Source organism: Quercus lobata, chromosome 2, assembly GCF_001633185.2.
Source record: "Quercus lobata isolate SW786 chromosome 2, ValleyOak3.0 Primary Assembly, whole genome shotgun sequence".
In the NCBI taxonomy this organism is placed as follows: domain Eukaryota; kingdom Viridiplantae; phylum Streptophyta; class Magnoliopsida; order Fagales; family Fagaceae; genus Quercus; species Quercus lobata.
The window spans coordinates 79,567,756-79,591,030 of record NC_044905.1 but is presented as its reverse complement, the minus strand read 5'-3'; the positions used below and the strand labels follow the sequence as shown (position 1 = coordinate 79,591,030).

At 31.5% G+C, this 23,275-nt stretch overlaps 1 protein-coding gene, 6 non-coding genes and 1 pseudogene across 8 annotated transcripts; 1 reads left to right on the top strand and 7 right to left on the bottom strand.

Moving 5' to 3' along the window:
* The first annotated feature begins 7,170 nt into the window (after positions 1–7,170).
* On the top strand, positions 7,171–9,137 carry LOC115971782 (annotated as a pseudogene).
* Positions 9,138–10,784: 1,647 nt separating this feature from the next.
* On the bottom strand, positions 10,785–10,878 carry LOC115978437. Its single transcript, XR_004088722.1, has one exon. It is a non-coding gene; the product is annotated as a small nucleolar RNA R64/Z200 family (small nucleolar RNA).
* A 45-nt stretch (positions 10,879–10,923) lies between these two features.
* On the bottom strand, positions 10,924–11,010 carry LOC115978433. Its single transcript, XR_004088718.1, has one exon. It is a non-coding gene; the product is annotated as a small nucleolar RNA U54 (small nucleolar RNA).
* A 109-nt stretch (positions 11,011–11,119) lies between these two features.
* LOC115978501 lies at positions 11,120–11,197 on the bottom strand. The gene has a single exon (XR_004088771.1). It is a non-coding gene; the product is annotated as a small nucleolar RNA SNORD18 (small nucleolar RNA).
* Positions 11,198–11,310: 113 nt separating this feature from the next.
* LOC115978502 lies at positions 11,311–11,388 on the bottom strand. The gene has a single exon (XR_004088772.1). It is a non-coding gene; the product is annotated as a small nucleolar RNA SNORD18 (small nucleolar RNA).
* A 115-nt stretch (positions 11,389–11,503) lies between these two features.
* On the bottom strand, positions 11,504–11,581 carry LOC115978500. Its single transcript, XR_004088770.1, has one exon. It is a non-coding gene; the product is annotated as a small nucleolar RNA SNORD18 (small nucleolar RNA).
* Positions 11,582–11,698: 117 nt separating this feature from the next.
* Positions 11,699–11,783, bottom strand: LOC115978431. Its single transcript, XR_004088716.1, has one exon. It is a non-coding gene; the product is annotated as a small nucleolar RNA Z199 (small nucleolar RNA).
* A 6,258-nt stretch (positions 11,784–18,041) lies between these two features.
* Positions 18,042–21,349, bottom strand: LOC115965947 (thaumatin-like protein). 2 transcript variants are annotated; one of them, XM_031085278.1, is made up of 3 exons: positions 21,278–21,349; positions 19,121–19,392; positions 18,042–18,891 (listed from the first exon to the last, which is right to left on the bottom strand). In XM_031085278.1, exons 2-3 carry the CDS (start codon positions 19,227–19,229, stop codon positions 18,176–18,178), a joined length of 825 nt encoding a protein of 274 aa, XP_030941138.1. In that variant the 5' UTR covers positions 19,230–19,392; positions 21,278–21,349; the 3' UTR covers positions 18,042–18,175. The 2 variants fall into 2 exon arrangements, with proteins under 2 accessions (XP_030941138.1, XP_030941130.1); XM_031085270.1 differs by having other exon boundaries at positions 21,249–21,280.
* Between the last annotated feature and the right edge of the window lie 1,926 nt (positions 21,350–23,275).

The window sequence follows — 23,275 nt, the reverse complement described above, 5'->3', positions numbered from 1 at the left end:
TTCAGAGAGTGTTAAAAGTTCTATGTGATTTATCAATGTTACTCAGTCTTCCTACACTAGACCAAAAGTTAATGTTTTTTCTCTCCGACATGCCTTCACCAACAGTTCTGCGTATAAATATTTAGTGTGTTTGGCAAAAATTATTTCTACCAACTTATTTTTGTTACATTCATGAGTCCTACTACACTTTTTTATACTATCTATGAATTTCCATGATTTTTTTATTTATAAAGTTTCAACCTATAAGGTCTGCTTGTGATAATTGTGATTTTTATCGTCAAACTAAAACACTAATCGGTTTTTGATGTAAGTGAAAATTGAACTCTAGATCTCTTATTCAACCATCAGAGACTTTTCTAGTTGAGCTAATTATTGGATCCCATTGATTTCCAAGATTTATTCTTAATAGCAATAATTAATATCTTCAAAATAATATGCCCAATAAACTTATATTTTATCCTTTATTCCTTTGCTGATTATGAATAAATTTTTAATAAGGAAATCACATGTACTGAATGATTCATCTCCTACCGAAGATGAAACAAGAAAATATATTATAAGAGGTCTTTGTCAATCTCTTCAAAATGAATTTGATTACCCCTTAGAACATATTTTAAGAGCCACCATAGGTCAAGATAGAGCAGTTACCCAAGTCTTGGTGCATGTACCTTTCGAATCCTTGTCCACCAAGTTTCCAAAGGTACTAATTATAAAATTCCCACTTCACAGAAAAAACATTTTAAATACTTGGGAGTAGGAACCAAGGGAGTCAATCTCGTACTGGAAGCTATATCGGTTTGACCAATAAAACGATATATTTCGGTATCAATCAATACGGGTGTACTGTTTTGGGTTTACCACTATTTTATATATATATATATGAGATGGGTTCAAGTTACACCTGGTGTAACTCTTTAGAGTTACACCTTTTCTATACCATTGGATTTAAATAGATCCAACGGTTAAAAAAGACACTCATTAATGATAATATTCTAACTATAATCTCATTAATTATCTTTTATTTATTACCTTCCATACCTATCTTTAAACCAAAAAAACAAGGTCTACGTTTTTCTCTCTCTCTCTTTCTCTCTCCTCCATAATTCACGTTTTTCTCTACTCTCTCTTTCTCCTCCATCACTCAAATCTCTCAAAGATGCAGTTGAAATTTTGGAAAGCTGAGTTGAAGAAGGAAAAGTGATACATGCGAATTAAAATCTGTAAAATCTTTCCAAGTCTCAAATGGGAAAAAGGTTACATTAGATCTTATTGGGGATCACATTTTAAACACCAGCGTCCAAGACCAGATTACTTATTTGCCGCAAGACTATGGTGTATTAATATGTACATGATTTAGTTCCTTTTTAGTTCCTTTCCTTCAAAAAAAAAATTACAAGATAATGAAGGCAAGCTGTGAAGCTGATAACAACAACGCTGGGAATTACAAGCGTGACATAGATTAAGTTTAATTTGAAAATAATTATTTTTAGGTGATGAAATAAATTTCGGCCAACACTTTTATAGATCCTTAAAGGCTTGAGCACAAGAAAGCATTTGGTTTTTCCTTGGTTTTGTGGATGTTCTTGGAGTCATCTTTTGGTCTGGATTTTTTTAATTGTTTTATTCTGTGGATGTTGATAAACTTTTGCTTTTGTCCGCTCCTCTTAACAACTTGTCTGGCCTCAAGAATGGGAAAGAAAAAAATTCAGTATGGGGATAGATGGGCTGGACACGCAGGATATTAGATCGTACCATTTTTGGACAGAAGAAGACATGATAATGTCCAGGCCGTGGAGGTGGAAGAGTGATGGAGGAGAGAGAGAAACATATAAATTTTTTTGGGTTTAGAGATAAGTATGGAATGTCATAAATAAGGGATAATAAATGAGATCTTAATCAGAATATTAGCATTAATTAATATCTTTTTTGACCGTTGGATTTACTCAAATCCAATGGTTTAGAAAATGTGTAACTTTTTAGAGTTACACCAGATGTAACTTGAACCCATCTCTCTCTCTCTCTCTCTCTCTCTCTCTCTCTCTCTCTCTCTCTATATATATATATATATATATATATAAGTTTACCATAAAACATTACCTCAATTCAGAATAAATTATTAATGGTTTTAGACTTTAGCATCAAAAAAAAAAAAAACACACACACACACACACACAATATAAAACACAGAAAGCTTAATTGTTTATTGCATATTAAGAAAACAAATAATACTAATAAGTTAATGCAAATAAGTTACCATTCTGCTCTTACAAAAATTCAAAAATTACAAAATTAAAAAAAAAATTTGAATAAAAAAAATAAAAATAAAAACCTTTTTTTTGTACCGGCCGGTACGCCTAGTACCAACCGATACACCCAAAATTCGCCGGTACATCCGGTACATAGCCAGTACGCCCGGTATTTAAATCAGTACGAAACGTTGGCATTTCAAAACCGGTACAGTACATACCGGCTAGTACCGGTACAATATCGACCACCTTGATAGGGACTACAAACCGTACGTATTCATTCTCACATCCAACAAAGGCAAGTTGTGTTTTTTTTATAGCGAGCACAATAATTTTTATTAGCCCGCCATTTTGGACCTCAATCTTAACATGTTGCAAGTCTTTCGAACTCCCATTACTTACTATACACTCCCAAGGAAAAATTAATAAAAAGAAGTATTGGTCACCTTAATGGCTAAGGTTTTTTTTTTTTTTCCCCCACCGGTAATTAGAGTACAGACAGTTATAATAATAGAAGAGAGGAGTTTGAATCTTAATTCTTATCATAAACCATATTAATTACCTTGATTGGCTAAGTTTAGTAGTAGTACTAAGTATTTATCAACCATCCAAGCACCTTCATATGTCTAATCTTATAGAACTAATTCAAATACACAATTTTGTTCATCCTAAGTGATGAAAGTTAAGAAAACTCGAACTCCTAAATTTAAACCCTTTAAAAGAGTACAGAACCTAGTAAGTCCTATGATTATTGGCCACATAACACAATTTTGCTATCTGTTTGACATGGTAAGATATATTTTTCAAATATATATATATATATATATATAAATCAATTGCCAAAAAATTATAATATACAATTATACATAATTCTTATTATATAAGAGATTAAACTTTGGGTTGACAAAAATAATACGCCACCCTAGCTCTCCCAAAAATTAATTTGGACATTTTGTTGAACCATATTTACGGCTCCGTTCTAAAATAATATTAATAAGTGGGTTCCAAAATAAATTTCACATTTTAAGAGAGAATCTTGACTAAAATTTTTCCTAGTAGACTTTATTTCAGAATTCTTCCAACAACGAGGCTAAGCAGAAGAAAATGGCTTGATGGTTATTTTCAAAATTCTTCCAACCACGAGCCCTAACAAGAAGGAAAGACTTACATCAAGAGGGATGAGATGATTAAGCATATGAAACATGATCACCTAATAAGTACCAAATTAACTGAAAACCCAAGGCATCATCCAAAGTTGTAAACCCAATGGATAAATTCATTGATTCTGTAAATAATATCTAAAGAGGAGAAAAATCACCATCGTCTATCATAAGGCAAAATAAGAGAAATTTAGCCAGCTTCGTCCATCAAGCCAGCATCATCCATGTGATGAATGACTATAGCATACATTAACTGAGTTCCCCATAAATGACACGAGTAACGGTTAACGCGTCAGACAAACAAAAGCATAACTGACAGACCAACAGGCAAAAGACCATTGAAATCTATAACGCCTCCGCATTTATTACTAATAAGTGTTTATCATGATCGTCCATCTCTCGACAGAAGGACGAATTAAATGCTATTCAATGCCATAAAAGACATTTAATGCCCAAGATATTTAATTAAGGAATAACGTATGGGCACCAACAGTCGAATAGCCGTTGGCAAACAATAAAAACCAGTCATTAATACCAATGACTCCATATCTCATGAATGTAGATGTTCATTCAAACAATGAAGACAAGGGCTATAAAAACCCACATAAACCAAGGGCAAGGGGGTACACAACTCTCATCCCAAAAACTATTCCTAAGTTGAAATTCTCTGGCAATATACTTCAATTGAATCTCATTCTAACTTAATCATCGAAAGGTATTTGGAAAACACCACACCAGTATATCCATATTTCTCTATTTCATATCTTATTGCAAGTTCATCTTTGGACGAATTCAACGCCTTCATCCTGTATTGACAAGGAGTTCAAATGACGATTTTCAACACCAAAAGCTATATAGCCAGAGAAGAATAGCACCAAAAGGTTCGTCTTTGGATGAAGCTAACTCCTTCGACCATCTGTATCGACGAGGAGTTCAATTGACGATTTTTCACATCATCAATATCTTTATCATTCTTTAATCTTTATTACATTCTTTCTATGGAAAACAAATATCTAAATACCATCATTCCTTCTTCGTAAATCTCATTATTAATTATTATTATTATTATTATTATTATTATTATTTTACTAAATTTAGAAAGTTGGTTGTAGGGTTTATTCTCTCTCTCTCTCTCTCTCTCCCCCCCCCCCCCCCAAATAATTGCTGGGCTTTGACGTCCACCAATTGGATTAAAAGAATTATTTATTTGGTATTCTACGGGTCATCTTTGAATATTCCACATTATCATGTCCCTTGCTCTCATTTTAGGGGTGGGTTATTGCTTTGCTTTCGACTTTGTTGAATATTTTGAGAGGACTTTTAATAGGGAACATGTTAAGTGACTCATGATGTTCACCACGCCTATTTGATTACAATATATTGTTAGGATTTTGTTCGATGGGACAAGACCAAGTGGCTTGATTGCAAACACGCTGTGAATTTCCTAAATGGTGACTTTCGAATGTTAAAGTTAACAAGAAACTTTACCAATTGAACTAACCGAAACTCACATATTAAATTTTTTAATTAAACTTAAACACATAACTAGACATATTAGATTCTTTAATTAAATTGAAACACATAACTACACATATTAAATTCTTTAATTGGTATATATATCAGTTGAGCTAACCAAAACCCACATATTAAAAATAATAATTATATTTTATATTTTTATTAGTCAATGTAACCAAGTATTTGAATTTAATTGAAAAATCTATATAATGTATTGCGCTTAAAACAGCGTAACTAAGGTCTGCTCTTTACATAAATTAAGAATAAATAAAAAAGAAGAAGAAGGAATCGAAAGAAAGCATTTCAACGGATCAATAAAATATCAAAGAAGCAAATAATTTTCTATGCATGGAGTAGCAGGGACCCATATTCACGTTTCACGCCTACGTATGCATGCTCAAATCATCCATACGCATGCATCTGTACCCATTTTTCATAATCGTTCACGAACTTTAATTATCTAAATTTGCAATTTCATTGCAAATTAGCATGCGTAGTCAATTTCTATGGTGGTTAATTAGGTGTTTAAGGAGTCAAATTAAACAACAAAAATATTGAGTTTCAAAGCAATTCAAATAAATATATAAAAACCATATGACTAAAATTAAAGCTCTCATATTTTCTCTACAGAAATTTATGCTCATGTTCTGAGTCGGAATAGCGTGTATTTCCCTTTTGAAGCATGTATTACTCTTGGAGCAAATATCATGAAAAAAAGTTAATTTAAAAAATATAAAACAATTTAAAGTGACCAATGATATTTTCTTTAAAATTTTCAAATATTAAGCTAAAAGGAAAATATTTTGTGAGAGAGAACCAAATAAATAAATAAATAAAATCAAAGAGAGTTCAGAGAGTGTTAAAAGTTCTATGTGATTTGTTAGTGTTACTAAGAGTCCGTTTGGTAATGTTGTTTAAATGTTGTGAAAATACACGTGGATGAAAAAGTATTGTAGAAATACGTATGGATAAAAAAGTGTTATAAAAATACGTGTTGTATTGTTTAAATAATGAAAACTGTTGTTTACACAATACTAACAAAAAGACCCCAAGTCTTCCCACGCTAGACAAAAAGTCAACGTTTTTGTCTCCGACATGCCTTTACCACCAACAGTTCCGTGCATAAATATTTAGCTTTGATTTGGATCATATTTTTATGATTTATTCATCAATTCTTTTATGAATTTCCGAAAGACATGTTATTGTTATAACTTATATTTCACAGAACCGATATTGGTTTTCTAGTTACAACAATAACTCGGAAAAAGTTTATCAACTCAGTTGTTATAGATGTTACATTACCCAATATAAAATAAATAAATAAAAATAAAACCATGTTTATGCATGTGTGTGTAGAGAGAGAGAATATGAATGAGAAGATGAAGACTGAAACATTGAAAACATATACACAAACATAAAAGCTAAATTAGTAAAAAAATCAAAAATTTAGTCAACCCCAAATTAGCTAATGTATGCAGCATTTGATTTTCAAATGATACAAATTTCGAACCAATTTTTGGGCCAATTCTATGTTTCTTAAGGAGTCACTCTTGTATCAAAAGCTATTTCAATTTAGTTGAGATAAAGATATATTTTCATACCAGTCAATACTAATGTACTATTTCGAAATTACCACTAATTTCTATAATATTAAATTTAATATATACAAATATATACTTCATTTTTTTTTATATTCATATACTTATAATTTTATTAAAGTTAGAACCCATGTTTCCAATTTAAAGTTTTTAAAAATATATATTTATATTATAATCCAATTTATTTGGTCCAATACCATGATTCCATATCATTACCAATATTCCTTTTTTCTATAAAAATTATTATTACTAATACTATAATCAATATAAAAAATTAAAATAAATAAATAAAAACACATAAAGAAAAAGTACTTGTACTGCTTTTAGCTTATATATACATCTTTTTAAAATCTCAAATTTTTTTTTCACATTTTTAAAGTACAAGTATATTTTAACACGTTTTTAGTAAAAAACTAAATAAGTTGTTTCCAAACAAAACTTTTAGTACAACTTTTTATAACTAACTTATAAGCTAGCTTATTACTTTTTAGTGTTTATGTATAGCTTTTTAAAAACTTATCATTCTCTCTCTCTCTCTCTCTCTCTCTCTCTCTCTCTCTCTCTCTCTCTCTCTCTCTCTCTCTCTCTCTCAACTTGCCACCAGAGCTGGATTGGACCATTTTGCATGGAGATTGGCATGGTGAGGTCATAATGGCACAGTTGAGGTGGAGATCAGCGTGGTGGTGTGGAGATCGGCATGTTTTTTACAGCTTTCTAGATCAACAAGATTGGTAGTGGTGGGCTTTTGGGTTTGCTTGTTGTGTGTGGGTGGGTTTTTTTTTTTTTTTTTTTTTTTTTTTTTTTTTTTTTTTCTCTCTTGGTGGTGGTGTGGTGGCAATTTCTTGTCATTGATGTTGGTAATTTTTGGTGGTTTCTTTGTGTGTGTGTGTGTGTGTATTTTTTTCTTCTCTTGGTGGTTCTTGTGGTAGCAATTTCTTGCGGTTGTTGGTAGAGGTTTCTTGTTGTTTGTGGTGGGTTTGGTGGTTTTTTTATTGGGTTTTGGTGGTTGGTGTGGTGGTGGCATGGTTGTGACTATTGTGGTTATGGTGGTGGTCTCTGGCTAGTGTCTAGTGGGTTTGCTAGGATGTGAGTGGTGATGGTTGTGTGATGTTATAGTTGTTGGTTGCTGGTTGCTTAGAGGAAGAGGAAGAGAGAGAAATAGTAAAAAAAAAGAATAAGAAAGAAAATTTAAATAGAGTGAAAAAAAAAATAGAGTTTGAGATGTTAGATGTGTTGTAAAGTGATATGGTATAATAAATAAAGTAACTTTTAAAATACTAAAATTGAATATTTTTTAGAATCCCCGATACTAAATTACTAATGCTCTTAGGTAACAATTTGTACGGTACAATATCTAACATGTACTCGGATTTATCTAATAATGGTTTTTCTGGGGCAGGATATCGAGTTTTTTAGCTGAGTTTGATAAGGAAATAGTGGACTTTTATGGGGGATAGGATAGGAAAGGATAGGGGGAAGCTAGGGGGTGCCTAGAATCTTCTTGTGGTGGGGGGGTTTTCATGTATAGAGCGAAATGATTGGGGGGGGGGGGGGGGGGGTTGGGGTGTAGGGGAGGGCGGGGGTTGTGGTGTTTGTATCATTTGAGGTTGACTAAGAAGAAGAAAGTATATGGGATTGGATGATGATTGGGGTCAGAGATTGAAGGGTCATAAGCTTGTTCAAGTGTTTTTGTTTTGAAAACCGCTTGTTTTGATGAATGATGGTGGCAACTGGCAACTAGCAGTTTTAGACTGGAAAATATAATTGCATTGACTAGAACGGGTGTTACTTATAAGGCTATGTCGTGTGATGGTTCGGCAATTGCAATCAAGTGGTTGAATACTTGTAAGCTTGAGGAGAAGCAGTTTCATTTAGAGATGAACCGAATAGGCCAGCTTAGGCACCCGAAATTGGCACCACTTTTGCGGTTTTGTGTGGTAGAGGAGGAGAAGCTTTTGGTGTATTAAGTACATGCGTAATGGGACTTTGTACTCTTTGTTGCGTGAAGTGGTATTGAATTGGATTGGCCAACTAGATATAGCTCGGCTGCAACATGGTTGCCATCCTCCAATCATACACCAAAACATATGCTCCAATGTGATCGTCTTCGTTGAGGACTTGGACGCTAGGATAATGGATTTTGGGTTGGCAAGTGTGATGACTTTTGACGATGTTTCTAAGAGTAGATTTGTTGATGGGAACTTGGAAGAACTTGGTTATGCAACTCCAGAATGCCTAAACACAAAGGCTGATTCTCTGAGAAGGGATGCTATTGGAATTGGAGTGATATTTCTGGAATTGTTGACTGGGCAAATACCTCATGAAGTGAGCAATTTTGAGGATAGACTGAAAAGTAACTTGGTGGATTGGGTGAATCGTCTCTCCACATCTAGTCGAATCAAAGATGCCATTGATAACACAGTGTATAAGGTCATGACAAGGAAATTTTGCAGTTCTTGAAAATTGCATATAAATGTGTGGTTTCCAGGCCCAAGGATAAGTGGTCTACGTACCAAATTTATCAGTCATTGAAGAATATTTCCAAAGACCATAGTTTATCAGAAAATTATAATGAATTTCCATTGTTATTTGGTCAGCCAAAGAATGATTCAATATGACTTTGGAGCAGTGATAAATGACAAAGCAGATACATGCCCTCTACCTCTCATTGTAAGTTTTAGATGAAGTTTCAAAAATCGACAGAACAAAGAGTAGGAAATACTAAACATTTTGATTATATTTCAACTTATTAATTTTTTGAATTAAAATATGCTCATGAATACTGCATTTTCAACTTAGGAAAAACATTTATAGAGAATTACTTCTGTTAGTTTTTATGTAATTTTCCAGTGTGATTTGTACATCTCAAGAATGATAAGTAAAGACATTCTTTATCATCATTTTTCTCAACATGATCTTTTCTGAGAAAGTCCACATTAAAAAATGACAAGTACATGTATTTCTTTATAAATACCACAATCTATCAAAACATTCTCTTTTAACATTTTTTTAATTCAACACGGAAGCTTTTAGAAAATAATAATAATAAATTAAGTCGAAAAGCTTTAGATATTTAAGAGAGAGGTAAGAAAGAGACATTCTACATAAGGCAAATCATGGGAAGGCGAAACAACCAAACGAGTTCAACAGCGACGGGCGACAAGATGCAATCACACACGAGAATTTCAGATAACCAAAATGTTCACCGTGATTCAAGTGATCATTTATTTTTCGTTTTCAAGTTTTCACGTTTAAAGAACCTGAGAAGGACTTTAGTTGATGAGTGTCCTTAGGCATTCATTGAAAAAGCATCATATGACCCTTTTTTTTATAATAGGATAGTTTTATAAACGGAAAAGAATTTTTAAGTTTTAATTCTCTGTAAATTCCAGTGGGCACAATTGATAAAATCACATGATTAATAGGAGACCTAAAGTTTAACTATATGTTGAAACTATCTCTGGAAAAAAAAAAAAAACTATAATACTCATCACGAGGAGGAAATACCATTGATCTTTGATTCTCCTAGTAAACCCAATAAACTACGAGGCAGGAAACCCAGATTTCCTATATTTAGCAATTTGTTAAACAGGATATACAAGAATCATCAACACCTTTTGAAGTTAGAAAAAATGTTTAAAAAGTTCTGTTTAGTTATTTAATTTTTATCAATTTAGTCCATTTTAAAGATTGACCCTTAGAAAAATAATCTTTAGCTCTTAAGCTTAGTTAGCTTAGATATTTTTTTTATGAAATTTTAATTATAAAAAATTGCATTTCGACTCAATAGGTGCTTCTAAGTTCTTAACATTCAGTGCAATTTTATTTTATTTTTGATCCGTAAACATGGAGTGATTCAAACTATAGTTCTTCCAGCAGAAACCTCCAAGAACAAGAAAATACACATTACAATTCGACTAAGCACAGCAAACTAAAGAGGTCTGCCTTATCCATTTTACTAGAGCTCATGAAAGCCTCATTCGCTTCAATTTCGACCAAGGTAAAAAATAAGATGCAATTTAGCAATCACAGCTAGTCTTATACTATTCACCTTCCTTTAGAGCATAGTGCATCCACACAGTGTTGAACAAAACTTTTATTCGCTAGTGCAGTATTTAGATTTCTAAGCACTAAGCCCCCAACAATGTTAATAATATCCAACAATAAATTATGCATACCATCAAACAAAAAAACAATTACATTTTCCCTTCCAATATTTTTGCCAAAAAACATATGCCCCAAGAGAAATAAAACAGAACACACAGATTATGCTCAGAATAGATGAATGTACTTCTCATTGATTGTAATAATCTCTGAAGTCTGACATGTGAATTTATTCATAATTCATCACAGCATAACAATACAACACATACACACACAAACCAAAATGACAAAATAAATAAAAGCTCTCATTTTCAAAATTGAATTTTCTGCTCATGTTCTGAGTCGGAATAGCGTATATTGCCCTTTCAGGCATGTAATCACAGAGCCAATATCAAAGAAAATTAAAAATTAAAAAAAAAAATTACAGATCTATTAATTAAAAAGGCAAAATTTTTGGAAGAAAGAACAAAAAAAAGATAGAAATTAGAAACAGAGAGAGATCAGAGAGTGCTAAAATGTTATCAGTCACGGTTAATTCAGAAACACGGACCAAAAGGTTTACTCATCATATCCCAGAAACATATAATCTAACAATTGATAAAGAAAACTAAATCAAAACACAGAAACAAGCAAGAGTACTACACAAAAATGAAAACCCAAAAAAAAAAAAGCAAATAGAAACAGAGAGAGATCAGAGAGTGCTAAAATGTTATCAGTCACGATTAATTCAGAAACACGGACCAAAAGGTTTACTCATCATGTCCCAGAAACATATAATCTAACAATTGATAAAGAGAACTAAATCAAAACACAGAAACAAGCAAGAGTACTACACAAAAATGAAAACCCAAAAAAAAAAAAAAGCAAATAGAAACAGAGAGAGATCAGAGAGTGCTAAAATGTTATCAGTCACGGTTAATTCAGAAACACGGACCAAAAGGTTTACTCATCATATCCCAGAAACATATAATCTAACAATTGATAAAGAGAACTAAATCAAAACACAGGAAAATGTAAAAGTACTACACAAAAATGAAAACCCAAGAAAAAAAAAAAAAGCAAATATAAAGTAAATAATCATCAGAGACTTAAATACCAATGAATCATGGAGCGTATCCAATCATATTGTTGCAGTTATTTTTTTCTCTCATCACTTGATTGTTGAATGTAACCCCACTTCAAATCTTAAACAACAAAAACTGAATCTTAAAAGCATAAAACGTACACAAACATGTTCATACGTGTGTATGTGTCCGTGTGTGAAAACAAGCGGAAAGAGGAAACTTGGGTGGAGGAGACGAGGACTGAAGAGGTTGGTTTCATCGTATTGCTCAGGTCTTGAGGCGCATATTTATAGCTCCGTTGGGATAAATTGCAAACCCTAAATCGAAATGTTAAGGGCTGCAGATTGGGTTTAAAAGACGGTTCTAGAAATATATAAGCCCAATATGACTTTTGGGTCCAATTTTTTATGGGGCTAAGCTTCAATGCTTTGTTCCAATGTACTAAACTAGTTATGGGCCCAACATGAACATGTCTCGTCCAATGTAGTGGGCATGTTTTGAGCCCTATTTTTGGCTTTCAATTTTAAATTCCATATCACAATAAATTTTTCTATTTAATTATGGCTATGCCATTCTTTTGTGAATTATGAAGGAGTTTAATATATAAATATGAAATTCAATCTATGACATCTGTTTTATAATAACTAGTCGCTAACCCGTGCGATGCACGGGATAATTTAAAGCAAGTTGTTGACAATTATTTTTGTTGAAAGTAAGTAATTAACCTACTGAAAGAAATAAGTTCTTGTTGACATTTTTCCTTCAGAATAATTTTCATAAACTTAGAAGAGTAAGTGTTGCATTCCATCAATGATCAATAGAATCTTTTTTTTTTTTTTAAATCATACCCAACAGCTATATAAAGATGGCCGAATCCCAATTACACTACCAAAAATAACCTATAATTATATATATATATATATATATATATATAAATTACATTCCCACTTTTTTTGACTTAACACACAAAAGTCATTATTAAAAAAATAATAAAATAATAACGCAATGATACAAAAAGAGAGAGAGGGGGGGATGAAACATAAATTTGACATAGACACCAATTAATATCGAAAACTAAGAACATACTTAGAAACTTCAAACTTTAAAGAGTCTCTCAGGTATATAGAGCCCCTAAAACAATTGGGGTAAAAAACCATTTTTAGAGAGGCATATATTCTTAGATCCCTTCATAAATTAAAATAATAAATGAAATAAGCCTTTCATAGTCATCATTATTATATTTCCGCAGAAACTAAACATGATAATCACAATAACAAACTACAAAATTTGTACTAAAATTATAAACTTTGACACTTTCAATGACGATAACTATCAAACTGGTAGTAGGAAAAATTAAATTTGAAATCATAATGGAGATTAAATTATAAGCTTACTATTTCAATCAAATTTAATAGAAGATTGGAAAAATCCCAAAAAAAAAAAAAAACCAAAAACCAAAAAGTAGCTCTTAAAATATGATTTTGAATAACATTTAGCACCAACATAACAATAAATTAAGGATAATTAAAATATAAAGTTTAAATAGTAAATTCATTTTGGAAATATCAGAAAGAAATCCAACAACACCAACACATATTAGAAAATTCATGTAAGGTTAGCACAAAATGTTGCTTAGATAAGCATATCAAAGCACTCTGCAAAATAGAAGTTTTAGCAAAGATGTGAAAAAGAATGGCTTACTAAATGGGCAAATAATGTCACCTACTTAGGATTATTAGGTTGCAACCAATTTGATCAACAGAACATTATAGAATATAAAACATTGCAGAATAAAGCTGAAAGAAGCAATCTTTTTAAGCATAATTTTTTAATGTTAAGATGTGCTCATGCTCATTATCTTGAGCATATATTAATCGTTTCCATTAATAAAATACCACAACTTATCAAACAAAAAAGTAATAATTTTTATGTAATTCTTTAGACTATCTTGTGTGTTTGTTATGAACAAAAAAGACTGATTGAAATGGTGAAAATTTCAACTGGGTTTCACACTACAAACAATGATGCATGTTTAAAAGCATAGAAACAAACACAATATTGAATATACACACTCATATTAGACGTGTATTATGCATATTTTGAAAGAGGAATTTTATCAAATAGCTGAACTGCATTCAACTAAGAAGCAAACCTTTTAAAGTCATATAAAATTTAAATAGTCAAGTCATTCTAAAAACATCATATAGCCAAGTTTTAACCAATATAATCAAATCGAATAACACCAATACATATTAGAAATTTCATATAATTCATACACCATGTTTCAACCTGTGTGTTTTTTCAAAATAATTGAAAGCCAGAAGGCAGAGAAGCAACTGGGAGGGGAATACCGAAGGTAGGGAAATGTGACCAATACCCAAATAGTGGAGAAGATACATGACTAGAGTAGAGACAAATAAGGCTAGCATTTTAGGGTTTGATCAAGGGGGAGCTAGTAGAGGAAGGCAGGGAAGAGAATGCATAGTATCGTTAAAGGGAAAGGCAGAGCATCGGGAGGCAGAGCATCGTGAAAGGGAGAGGTAGAGTCGGGTTTTAGAAAAGTTTTATTACTTTTTTTTTTTTTAATATTGTGCTGACATGGAAAATTGTGGAAGTCTCAGAAGTTTTGGTTATATATAAGATTCAAAGCTAAAATTATTAAAGCATAACGAAAATATTTGATCACACAACAGAGAAATATAAGAGAAAGATGTGGCTACACTCAAAAGAGTAATCCATGGCTATATAGTTGACAAATTCAGTTATTGCAAAAAATGAACCCAAAAATTCAAATGTTAAAACTTTCAAAATGCCAAAAAAATTAAAGAATCTAAATATTCTGAGTCAAAAAATTATTGAAACAAAACAAAATATATATGTCTATGTAATTACACAGAGAAAGATGAGTTACCTTCAAAAGAATAATTTGTGGATATAGTTGTTGAAATCTGTTAGATAATTTCAGATCTTGCAAAAAAAAAAGTGAGAAATCAAAGAATTAGATGTTAAAATTTCCAAAAGTCCAAAAATAATAAGAATAAATTAGATGATTCAAAGCCTAGAAATCATTGAAACAAAACCAAAGAATATACAACTTCACAATATAGAAATATAACAAAAAGATTGGTTACCCCTAGTGAAAATAGCTATAGCAATAGTGGAGACACTGGTATTTTGGTAGTGAGAGAACAACATCGAAGATGTGTTTGTTTTCTTGGTTTTTTAGAGACTTTTGCTTCATGTAGGATTTGAATTCTAAGAAAAAGAACAGTATTATAATAGAAAATTTTTTCTCCCAAAGCCTTATCAACAAAAATCAAACAGAAATCAATGAAACCCTGCTATAATAATCTAGTATCAGCTACAAAACTTTTTTTTCTTCAAATCTTTAATTCACAAATGCCAAGAAGAGGAACAAACATAAGTTAAATCATCAAACTAAAGCTAGCCCAAAGCATACATACATACATTCAGATATACTTATCATCAACTGCAATGTAACCCTAGCCAAATAATGTGAGAAACTATAATTCTACAATAGATTAAACCCTAAAAAGAACTTCGTTTTTTCAAATATAGTAAAAATTTCGAGTGAATTGCCATAGCAAAAAACCCAGAATTCAAACCAAACTCTACACCAACCAATACATTCACACACACACACACACATGTATGTATATCATCATCTAGATCCTAAATTCAAATTTATTAAACAAAAAAAAAATAGAAATAAAATAAATTATAATGAGGTGTAAATTTGTGAAGCCGATGGTTGTAGGTGAAGATATCCCAGAATAATCCATGACTGTTGGAAGTTCCAAAAGGCATAAACAATCAGAAGATTATAATCCTAAAATTTATTGAAACAAAACAAAACAAAAAAAATATGTGACTACTCAATAGAGATCAACCTTCACTGCACTAATAACAAATCCCTATGATTAGAACCATAATCTTCTTGAAGAGAACTATCAATATTATGAGTTTCCATTAACGTCAATAATGTTGCTCCAAAAGGATATATATAAAGATAACTATCAATATCATGGGTTACCACGTCTAGATTGTATGTCTGTGCAGGGGCATGAGTGGAGCAATCATCAGAGGACAAACTTTTAGCGATAATGCTGCTTCAGATATGCTACATCAGATGGAGATACAGCCGCTGGTTGTGTACTGCTTCAAATATGCTGCTTCAAATGGAGATACAGTCGCTAGTTGTGTTCTGCTTCAGATATGCTGCATCAGATGGAGATACAGTCGCTGGTTGTGTTCTACTTCAGATATGTTGCTTCAGATGGAGATACAGCCGCTGGTTGTGTACTGCTTCAGATATGTTGCTCCCGTAGGGTTTTTTTTTTGGAGTTTTTAAAGGAAGGTTTTTTAATTAGTTTTTTTTTTTTTTTAATATTGTGCTGACATGGAAAATTGTTTTTTTTAATATTATGCTGACATGGAAAATTGTGGAAGTTTCAGAGGCTTCGGTTTTATATATATAATATATATATATAGATTACTACTTTTTAATTATTAAGTTAAGATACTAATTTTTTTTTTTTTTTTTTTTAGCGTGGTTTTATCCTTAAATCTCTTATTTGACATTTCCTCAACTAAAAAAAAAAAAAAAAAACTCTTATTTAACGTTAAGAGATTTTATCAATAAAAGTAACTACACCCAACAAACTTGGACCGAACTTTAAAGATGCAAAGTATAGTTTAGCCATATATGCATAGTCTTCTTTAGTTTGGATTGAGTTGGGATTTGGAAGAACTTGGCTTGGAGAAGAACTTGGCTTGGAGGCATAATTATCTGCCCGGAAAAAAATTCAAAACATAGGAAATCATAATTTGAATTTGGTCATGAAATTGTTTGTGCGCACAAGCTATTTGTGTTCACCAAATCTTTTGGTATTTATCTTTCATAAAATCCTAAGTTTCTACCAGTTGTGCACACAAGCTTTTTGTCTCTTATTTGACAAAAAATAAATAAATAAATAAAAATTAGATTTTTCTTTTTTGAAGTCCTGAATAACATAGAATTTGAAATTTTTTTAATTGGCCTCAATCAATTTTTATCTTGAATTATTTTTTCATATAAAAAAGCCTCAATCAATGCATAATTTAAAAATGAGCCTCCATGTCTTTTTAATTTTTTTTAATTTTTTTCAAATTCAAATACATAGATTCATACATACATATATATAGAGATTAAATTCAATAAAAACGAGGTGTAAACCCTTTGGTTTACACCAGCCAATAAGGACATACCATATAAGATTTTTACTTAAACTCATTGTTAAATCAATACATCCTAATACACCTAATAACATCTCAAAAAAAAAAAAAAACCGTATTTCACTGATCTTACTACTTCTGTATAATACCTTGGGCAATGGCTTGATTCCCTCGTCATCTAGATAGCTGAAAATATCAACATTTTTCTTCAATTTTAATGCCAGAGAGAAATATCCAAACTCATCGAGCCTATCCTCTGAATAGGTAACATGGGTGTCCCATTGATTTTTCCAAAAACTTATATTATCTCCTATTAAGTTTGGCCAATATTTTTCCAACTCGGTTATCAAGTGTTCGATCTGCCAAATTTAAACCATAATGATATTATGTATTCAAATATGATTAAAAGAAAGTGCATTACACACACGTATAATAAGTAAAACTGGAAAATTGGAGGAGTGTTGTGCTATATAGTATTTCTAGAAATTTACCTCGGAAAGATTGAAGGGACTCCTAGGGCATTTTAGTGGCTTAGGTTTGCAAGACTCAAGATAGTTGGCCACAATTGGCCTCAAGATTGTGGCTGGAGACACAAGAGCTAAGGAGGGAGTGAGATTTTAGGAAACACGTGAAATATGTTTTTTTTTTTTTTTAAATGTTATTAGGTGTATTAAGATGTATTGATTTTATAAAGAATTTAAGTAAAAGTCTGATGTGACATGTTCTTATTGGCTGGTGTAAACTAAAAAGTTTATACTCTGTCTTTATTGAATTTTATCTCATAAATATATATATATATATATATAAATATATAATTTGAATAAAAAGTGCAAATTTTTAAAAACATTATTTTGTACTACAAGTCTACTATATATAAGTCAATAATTGAGCATTGCATTGTCAAAGCTATCACGATATATATCAAATGTCGACAATATGTATAATTACTTTCTTGACACTATTTTTCATAACAAGGCTACTGAGATGAAATGGAATATTTGAATCAATGTATGAAGCAAGCCTCTGTTACACAAACTCAAGTAGATTATAGATGAATGACCTTATTTCCAATTCATTTAAAGTAGGATGATCAGAACAAAGTTTGAGTTTTTGGTCTGGAGCTCCTAATACATCAAGAAGTTCTGCAGTCAATCCTTAGTACAAATTTATTGTATTAACTTGCATGACAAGCATCAGCCTATAATCAAATCAGAAAGTAGACACCCATAGAGATATAAGCTATATAACACACCCTATATGGATGTGTATGCATCACCCCAACCTGAAGGACAGAATGTTATCACATACTCTCCCGAGGCACAGTTTACCAATGGTGGGGGTGTGTCAAAAGCATAACTATAGTAACAAGGACAAGCATCCTTAAAGATTTTTGAGTAGACGCTAGGCTGGCACTTTTCTGGGGTCCCATATGCATTCCTACAGCAAAAGATGTCTTTATCAAATGCCAAGCAAGCACTTTTGCAGGCCACCACTTCCCCCTTTTTATTTAACACCTGAAGCTCTTGTGGGCACACGTCGTTCACACTTTGCAAGCACCCTCTAATGGTACATTGTTCTGGTGTTTGGCTTATTGTGACTGAAACGGGGATGTTGTAGCCATCAACCAAGCTCACATCATAAAAACTTGACTTGCTCTGATTTCCATGTAGTGCAATTTGCACTAGCGTGACTGGGGGTTTGCCTATAAGTCCATTGCATGCTAGTCTTCCTTTACAGTCACCGGTTTCACAGGCGGGTTTCCAATTGGATTTGAATTTGCAGCCTGTTCGGGCCCAAATCCGCCCACTCCATGTCAATGGAGCATAAATACGTTGAATCTTACCTGATGGAAGATAGAAACCACCATCAGCTATCACTGAATAGCCAGTATTTGGTGCTGTTGCAGGCCATATAGGAAAAAGGCATTTGTTGTGCACATTAAGTGTAACTTGATATGCGGCTACACTCCCTGCAATATTGTTTTCAATTACATCAACATGGTAAATTCTAGTTAGGAACCATAACTCATTGAAATTAAAAGGGAAATAGAAACAAAAGCACACACCAATTTCAAACTTCATAGAAAGTCAACCACACAAAATTGGCAGATTGATACTTGGGACTGAGTCATTAACATTGGCATATTACATCATTGTGATTAATTCACTGAATAAGAAAATTTCGTGTTATGAAATTACCAGTCAGCATCAAATGCGATGCCAGGAAGAGAAAGAATGCAGTAGCAGCTAGCTCTAGCAGCTTCATGTTGGATGCGATTGTGTGAAAAACAAGGTTTAGATATCGCATTTATATAGTTGAAGAGTAGGTGATGTTTCTTCTTTGATTATACTTCAAGGCTTGACGTGGGATCCTTGTAAACAAAAAAGAGCCATGATTATGTTGGCCCCTTAAGTATTGTCATCTCTTAAAACTGAACCACCCACATAGGCTGCCATTTAGAGTTTGACACCTGCAAAGAACATTTAATACGATGCTTCATGAGAGGAAAATCACTAACAAAAATCAAGATCACAGGTAATTATTATGAATAGAATGAAAATAAATACATTTTGCGCAACACTTGGTGAAGATTTTTTATCTGCGTAATTTTGTAAAACAGAGAGAAAATAAACAAAAGATAATTTTTTTTACGTGATTCAACAGTGTGTCAACTTTACAAAGCAGCAGGTAATGCTTTTTACTATATATCAGAAAATTGAAATTATGAACATATCCTTACTGAATAGGCTTAAATTAAGTTGCATGTCAGGCCTCTATATTAGAGCATTAGAGACCAACACTACTTTCTCATTCTCACTATCTCTAACAGAACTTCTCAGTTTTTTTGGCCATATATTTAACTGAATATGCACATGCATAAGCTTATTTTCCACCAAAGCATCAGTTATTATTATTACTGATAAGTCTAGCAACTTTATTAGCTCTAACATTCATGTCAACGTTTTTACTTCCTTTTTCTTTAAGGGTTAGGTAAAAATTGTACAAAATTAATGTCATCATACAGTAAAGTTCAACCCATCTTTGATGTGCCGGCAAGATTTTTGGATTTTTTTTTTTTTTTTTTTTTTTGGGGGGTTTAACTGATGAAGTATGTCAGAATTTGTGTTAGAATATTAGGATCAACTCATGCAAAAATTTATATCTATTTTTAAGTATAAGAACTTACTTACTTTTTTTTTTTTTAAAGACATATTCACTTTTCAAAATACCTTATATTAGATTATCTATTTTACATTATATTTATTTTTTTTTTTTTTTTACTTTCTTCACACAGTATTATGTAAAACAAAAAACAAAAAATAAAGACAAAATTTAACTACAAAATTAGTTGTAGTCTTAAACTACAACCTTACTCATTAGAGATGAATTTTGACAAATCCATCATTGGATTACATTTTCTTTTTATATCCTCCATACTTGCAAAATTTCTAGAAAATTAAAGATCAATAGATATGTCATTAATAAATTATTTAAATTGCAAGTCTTTGTAGTTTAAAATTATGCATAAAATATAAACTTGTAGATTGTATAGTAAATAATATCCAATTGATAAAAAATTTGACATGTGTATTGAGAGTGTAAAAAATATGCAATTCAACGGTCAAATTTTCAAAATATAAAATAATGTTTATTTTATTGAGTAAAGTTGTAACCTTAGGCTACAACCAATTTTGTAGCTAAACTTTGTCAAAAAAATAACTACAAAATGAATTATGTTGGTTTAAATTTTACACATTTTTCTATTATTCACCCACCGAAGTGAATGCTCTTATATTATAATTTATAACACATTGTAATTTTTTTATTTTTTTAATTATTGGTATTAATGGATTTCACATTACAGATGATGAATAAGTTGGCTACTTTGTCTAACAAGTGAATCACTACAAAAAGCACAGACTATAGCCGTGTTTTTTTAAGCCACGTTTACCAAAAAAAAAACTCAAATATAGCTAACCTATAACCGCATTTGTAAGTATTTTCAGCCGCGTTTTTTTGGATATGGCGTATTGCCACATTCAAACAACGAGGCTATAGCTAACCTATAACCTCGTTTTTAAAATGCAGTTATAAGTTAAGTCTATAGCTATAGGTCCAGCCAAATAATATTAATACAAATATTCAAAACTTTCTCCACTTAGCTAATGTGTATCCAATCATATATATATATATATATATATATATATTGTTGGAGTTATTTTTCTCTCATCACTCTTGATTGTTCATTGTAGGCTTTGTAGCCCACTTCAAATCTAAAACAATAAAAATTGAACCTTAAAAGCAAAAAAAATAAAGTACACAAACATGTTCATATGTGTGGAGGAAAGAGATACTTGGATGTAGGAGCTGAAGACTGACGAGGTTGGTTTCATCGTACAGTTCAGTTCTTGAGGCGCATATTTACAGCTCCGCTGGCATAAATTGCAAACCCTAAATCGAAATGTTAAAGGGATACAGTTTGGGCTGAAAAGACTCTTTTAGAAAGATAAAAGCCCAATATGACTTGGGTCCAATTTTTTATTGGGCTAAGCTTCAATGCTTTCTTCCAATGTACTGGACTGGATATGGGCCCAACAAGACCATGTCCCTTCCAATGTAATGGATATATATTGAGTTCTATTTTAGGCCTTTCGGCCAATTTTAAATTCCTTAGCACAAGAATTTTTTTTATTAAATTATGGCTATGCCATTCTTTTGTGAGTTATGTAGGAGTTAAAGAAAATATGTAGGATATCATTTACTTCTTTTTCCTAAAATTTGTTCTAAATTTATTTTTTGTCTTTCAAATTTACAAAGTTACTGCTTTTACTCTTCTTTTTTTTTTTTTTCAAAAGTATTGTCATTCTATTATTTTAATGTTAAATTTAATCCATACCATTTTCGTTTTAACTTGTTAATATATCACATCAATGCACTAAGAGATTTGTAACTTAATGGCATTGTCTCCATTTTTTTTTTTTATGGGACAAGTTCAATCTCATATTTGATACTTTCGAGCCCTTTGGTTACAAAGGAAGGTTGTCAGAGTCTAGGTTTGTGGATAGATTCAGCAAGAAGGTGGAAAGACCCAAGCAGAGTTCCCCAACAGCATATAGCTTGGCTCACCTCCCCCTCTTCCACAATTAGTTAAAGACCAATTTCTAAGTTGAAGGGGACATGGGTGGGCCAAAATCAAGAAAATAAGAAAAGAAAAAAAAAGAAAAATTCAAAGATTGGTTTGGAAAAAAGAAAGAAATTAAAAAAAATAAAATAAAAAAAGTTGGAATTCAACTCTAGTCCATCTCTTTAAGTAACTAGGACGTATACTATTCAAGAATTTTACATATCTCATTTATTTTATGTTGTGATTTCTCTAAGAATTCTTTATAGGGGAAGAGGAGCTTATTTGGTGGACATGGTTCCACAGAGGCAACTAAAGGCAAAAGGAAAGCTTTTTCTTCCCGCTTGGAAGAATCCATCCAAGTTTAAACCTTTCCACTTTGACAAATTTCCCTCCTCCATTGTTATAATTATTGAAAATTATTAGTATTATTATTATTATTCGAACTACAACGTCTACTTTATCAAGTCAAGATACCAATTGAATTTTTATATAGCTGAAATTTAAATTCCGGATCTCTTATTCGACAATAAAAAACTTTACTAAAGTATAGTTTAACCATATATGCATAGTCTTCTTTAGTTTTTAGTTTTTATTCCTTTTTTTTTTTTTTTTTTTTTTGGGAGAGATAAATAAATAGTTTCAACCTATAGGTCCACTCTTAATGATTGCTCTTTAGTTTGATTTGGGTTTCAAAAGAACTTGGCTTGGGGCATGATTATTTGCCCTGCAAACATTCAAAAACCTAGGACATCATAAATTTAATTTAATTTTCCTTTATTGTGTTCTATTTTTAAAAAAAATGAATAAAAAATAAAACTAAAACTGGTTATCATAAATTAAACAAGGTTGCATGTCTTCTTGCGCAAATCTAGTTTGACATCACATTCGGAACATCTTTTGCTGCTTCTCAATCAATAAGTAGTAATTATCTTAGTTATGAAATTTTTTGTTCACAAAAGCTACTTGTGGTCACCAAATCTTTTGGTATTTATCTTTCATAAAATCCTAATTTTCTACAGATCGTGTAAATAAGCTTTTGGTCTCTTATTTGATCAAAAAAAAACTTTAAATTTAAAATTAGATTTTCTATTTTTAATTCCTAACTCTTGAGTGGCACTGAATTTGTGAATTTGTAATGTTTTAATTGGCCTCAATCAATTTTTTATCTTAAAAAAAAAGGCCTCAATCAATGCATAAGTTTACAAATGGGCATCCGTGTTTTTTTCTT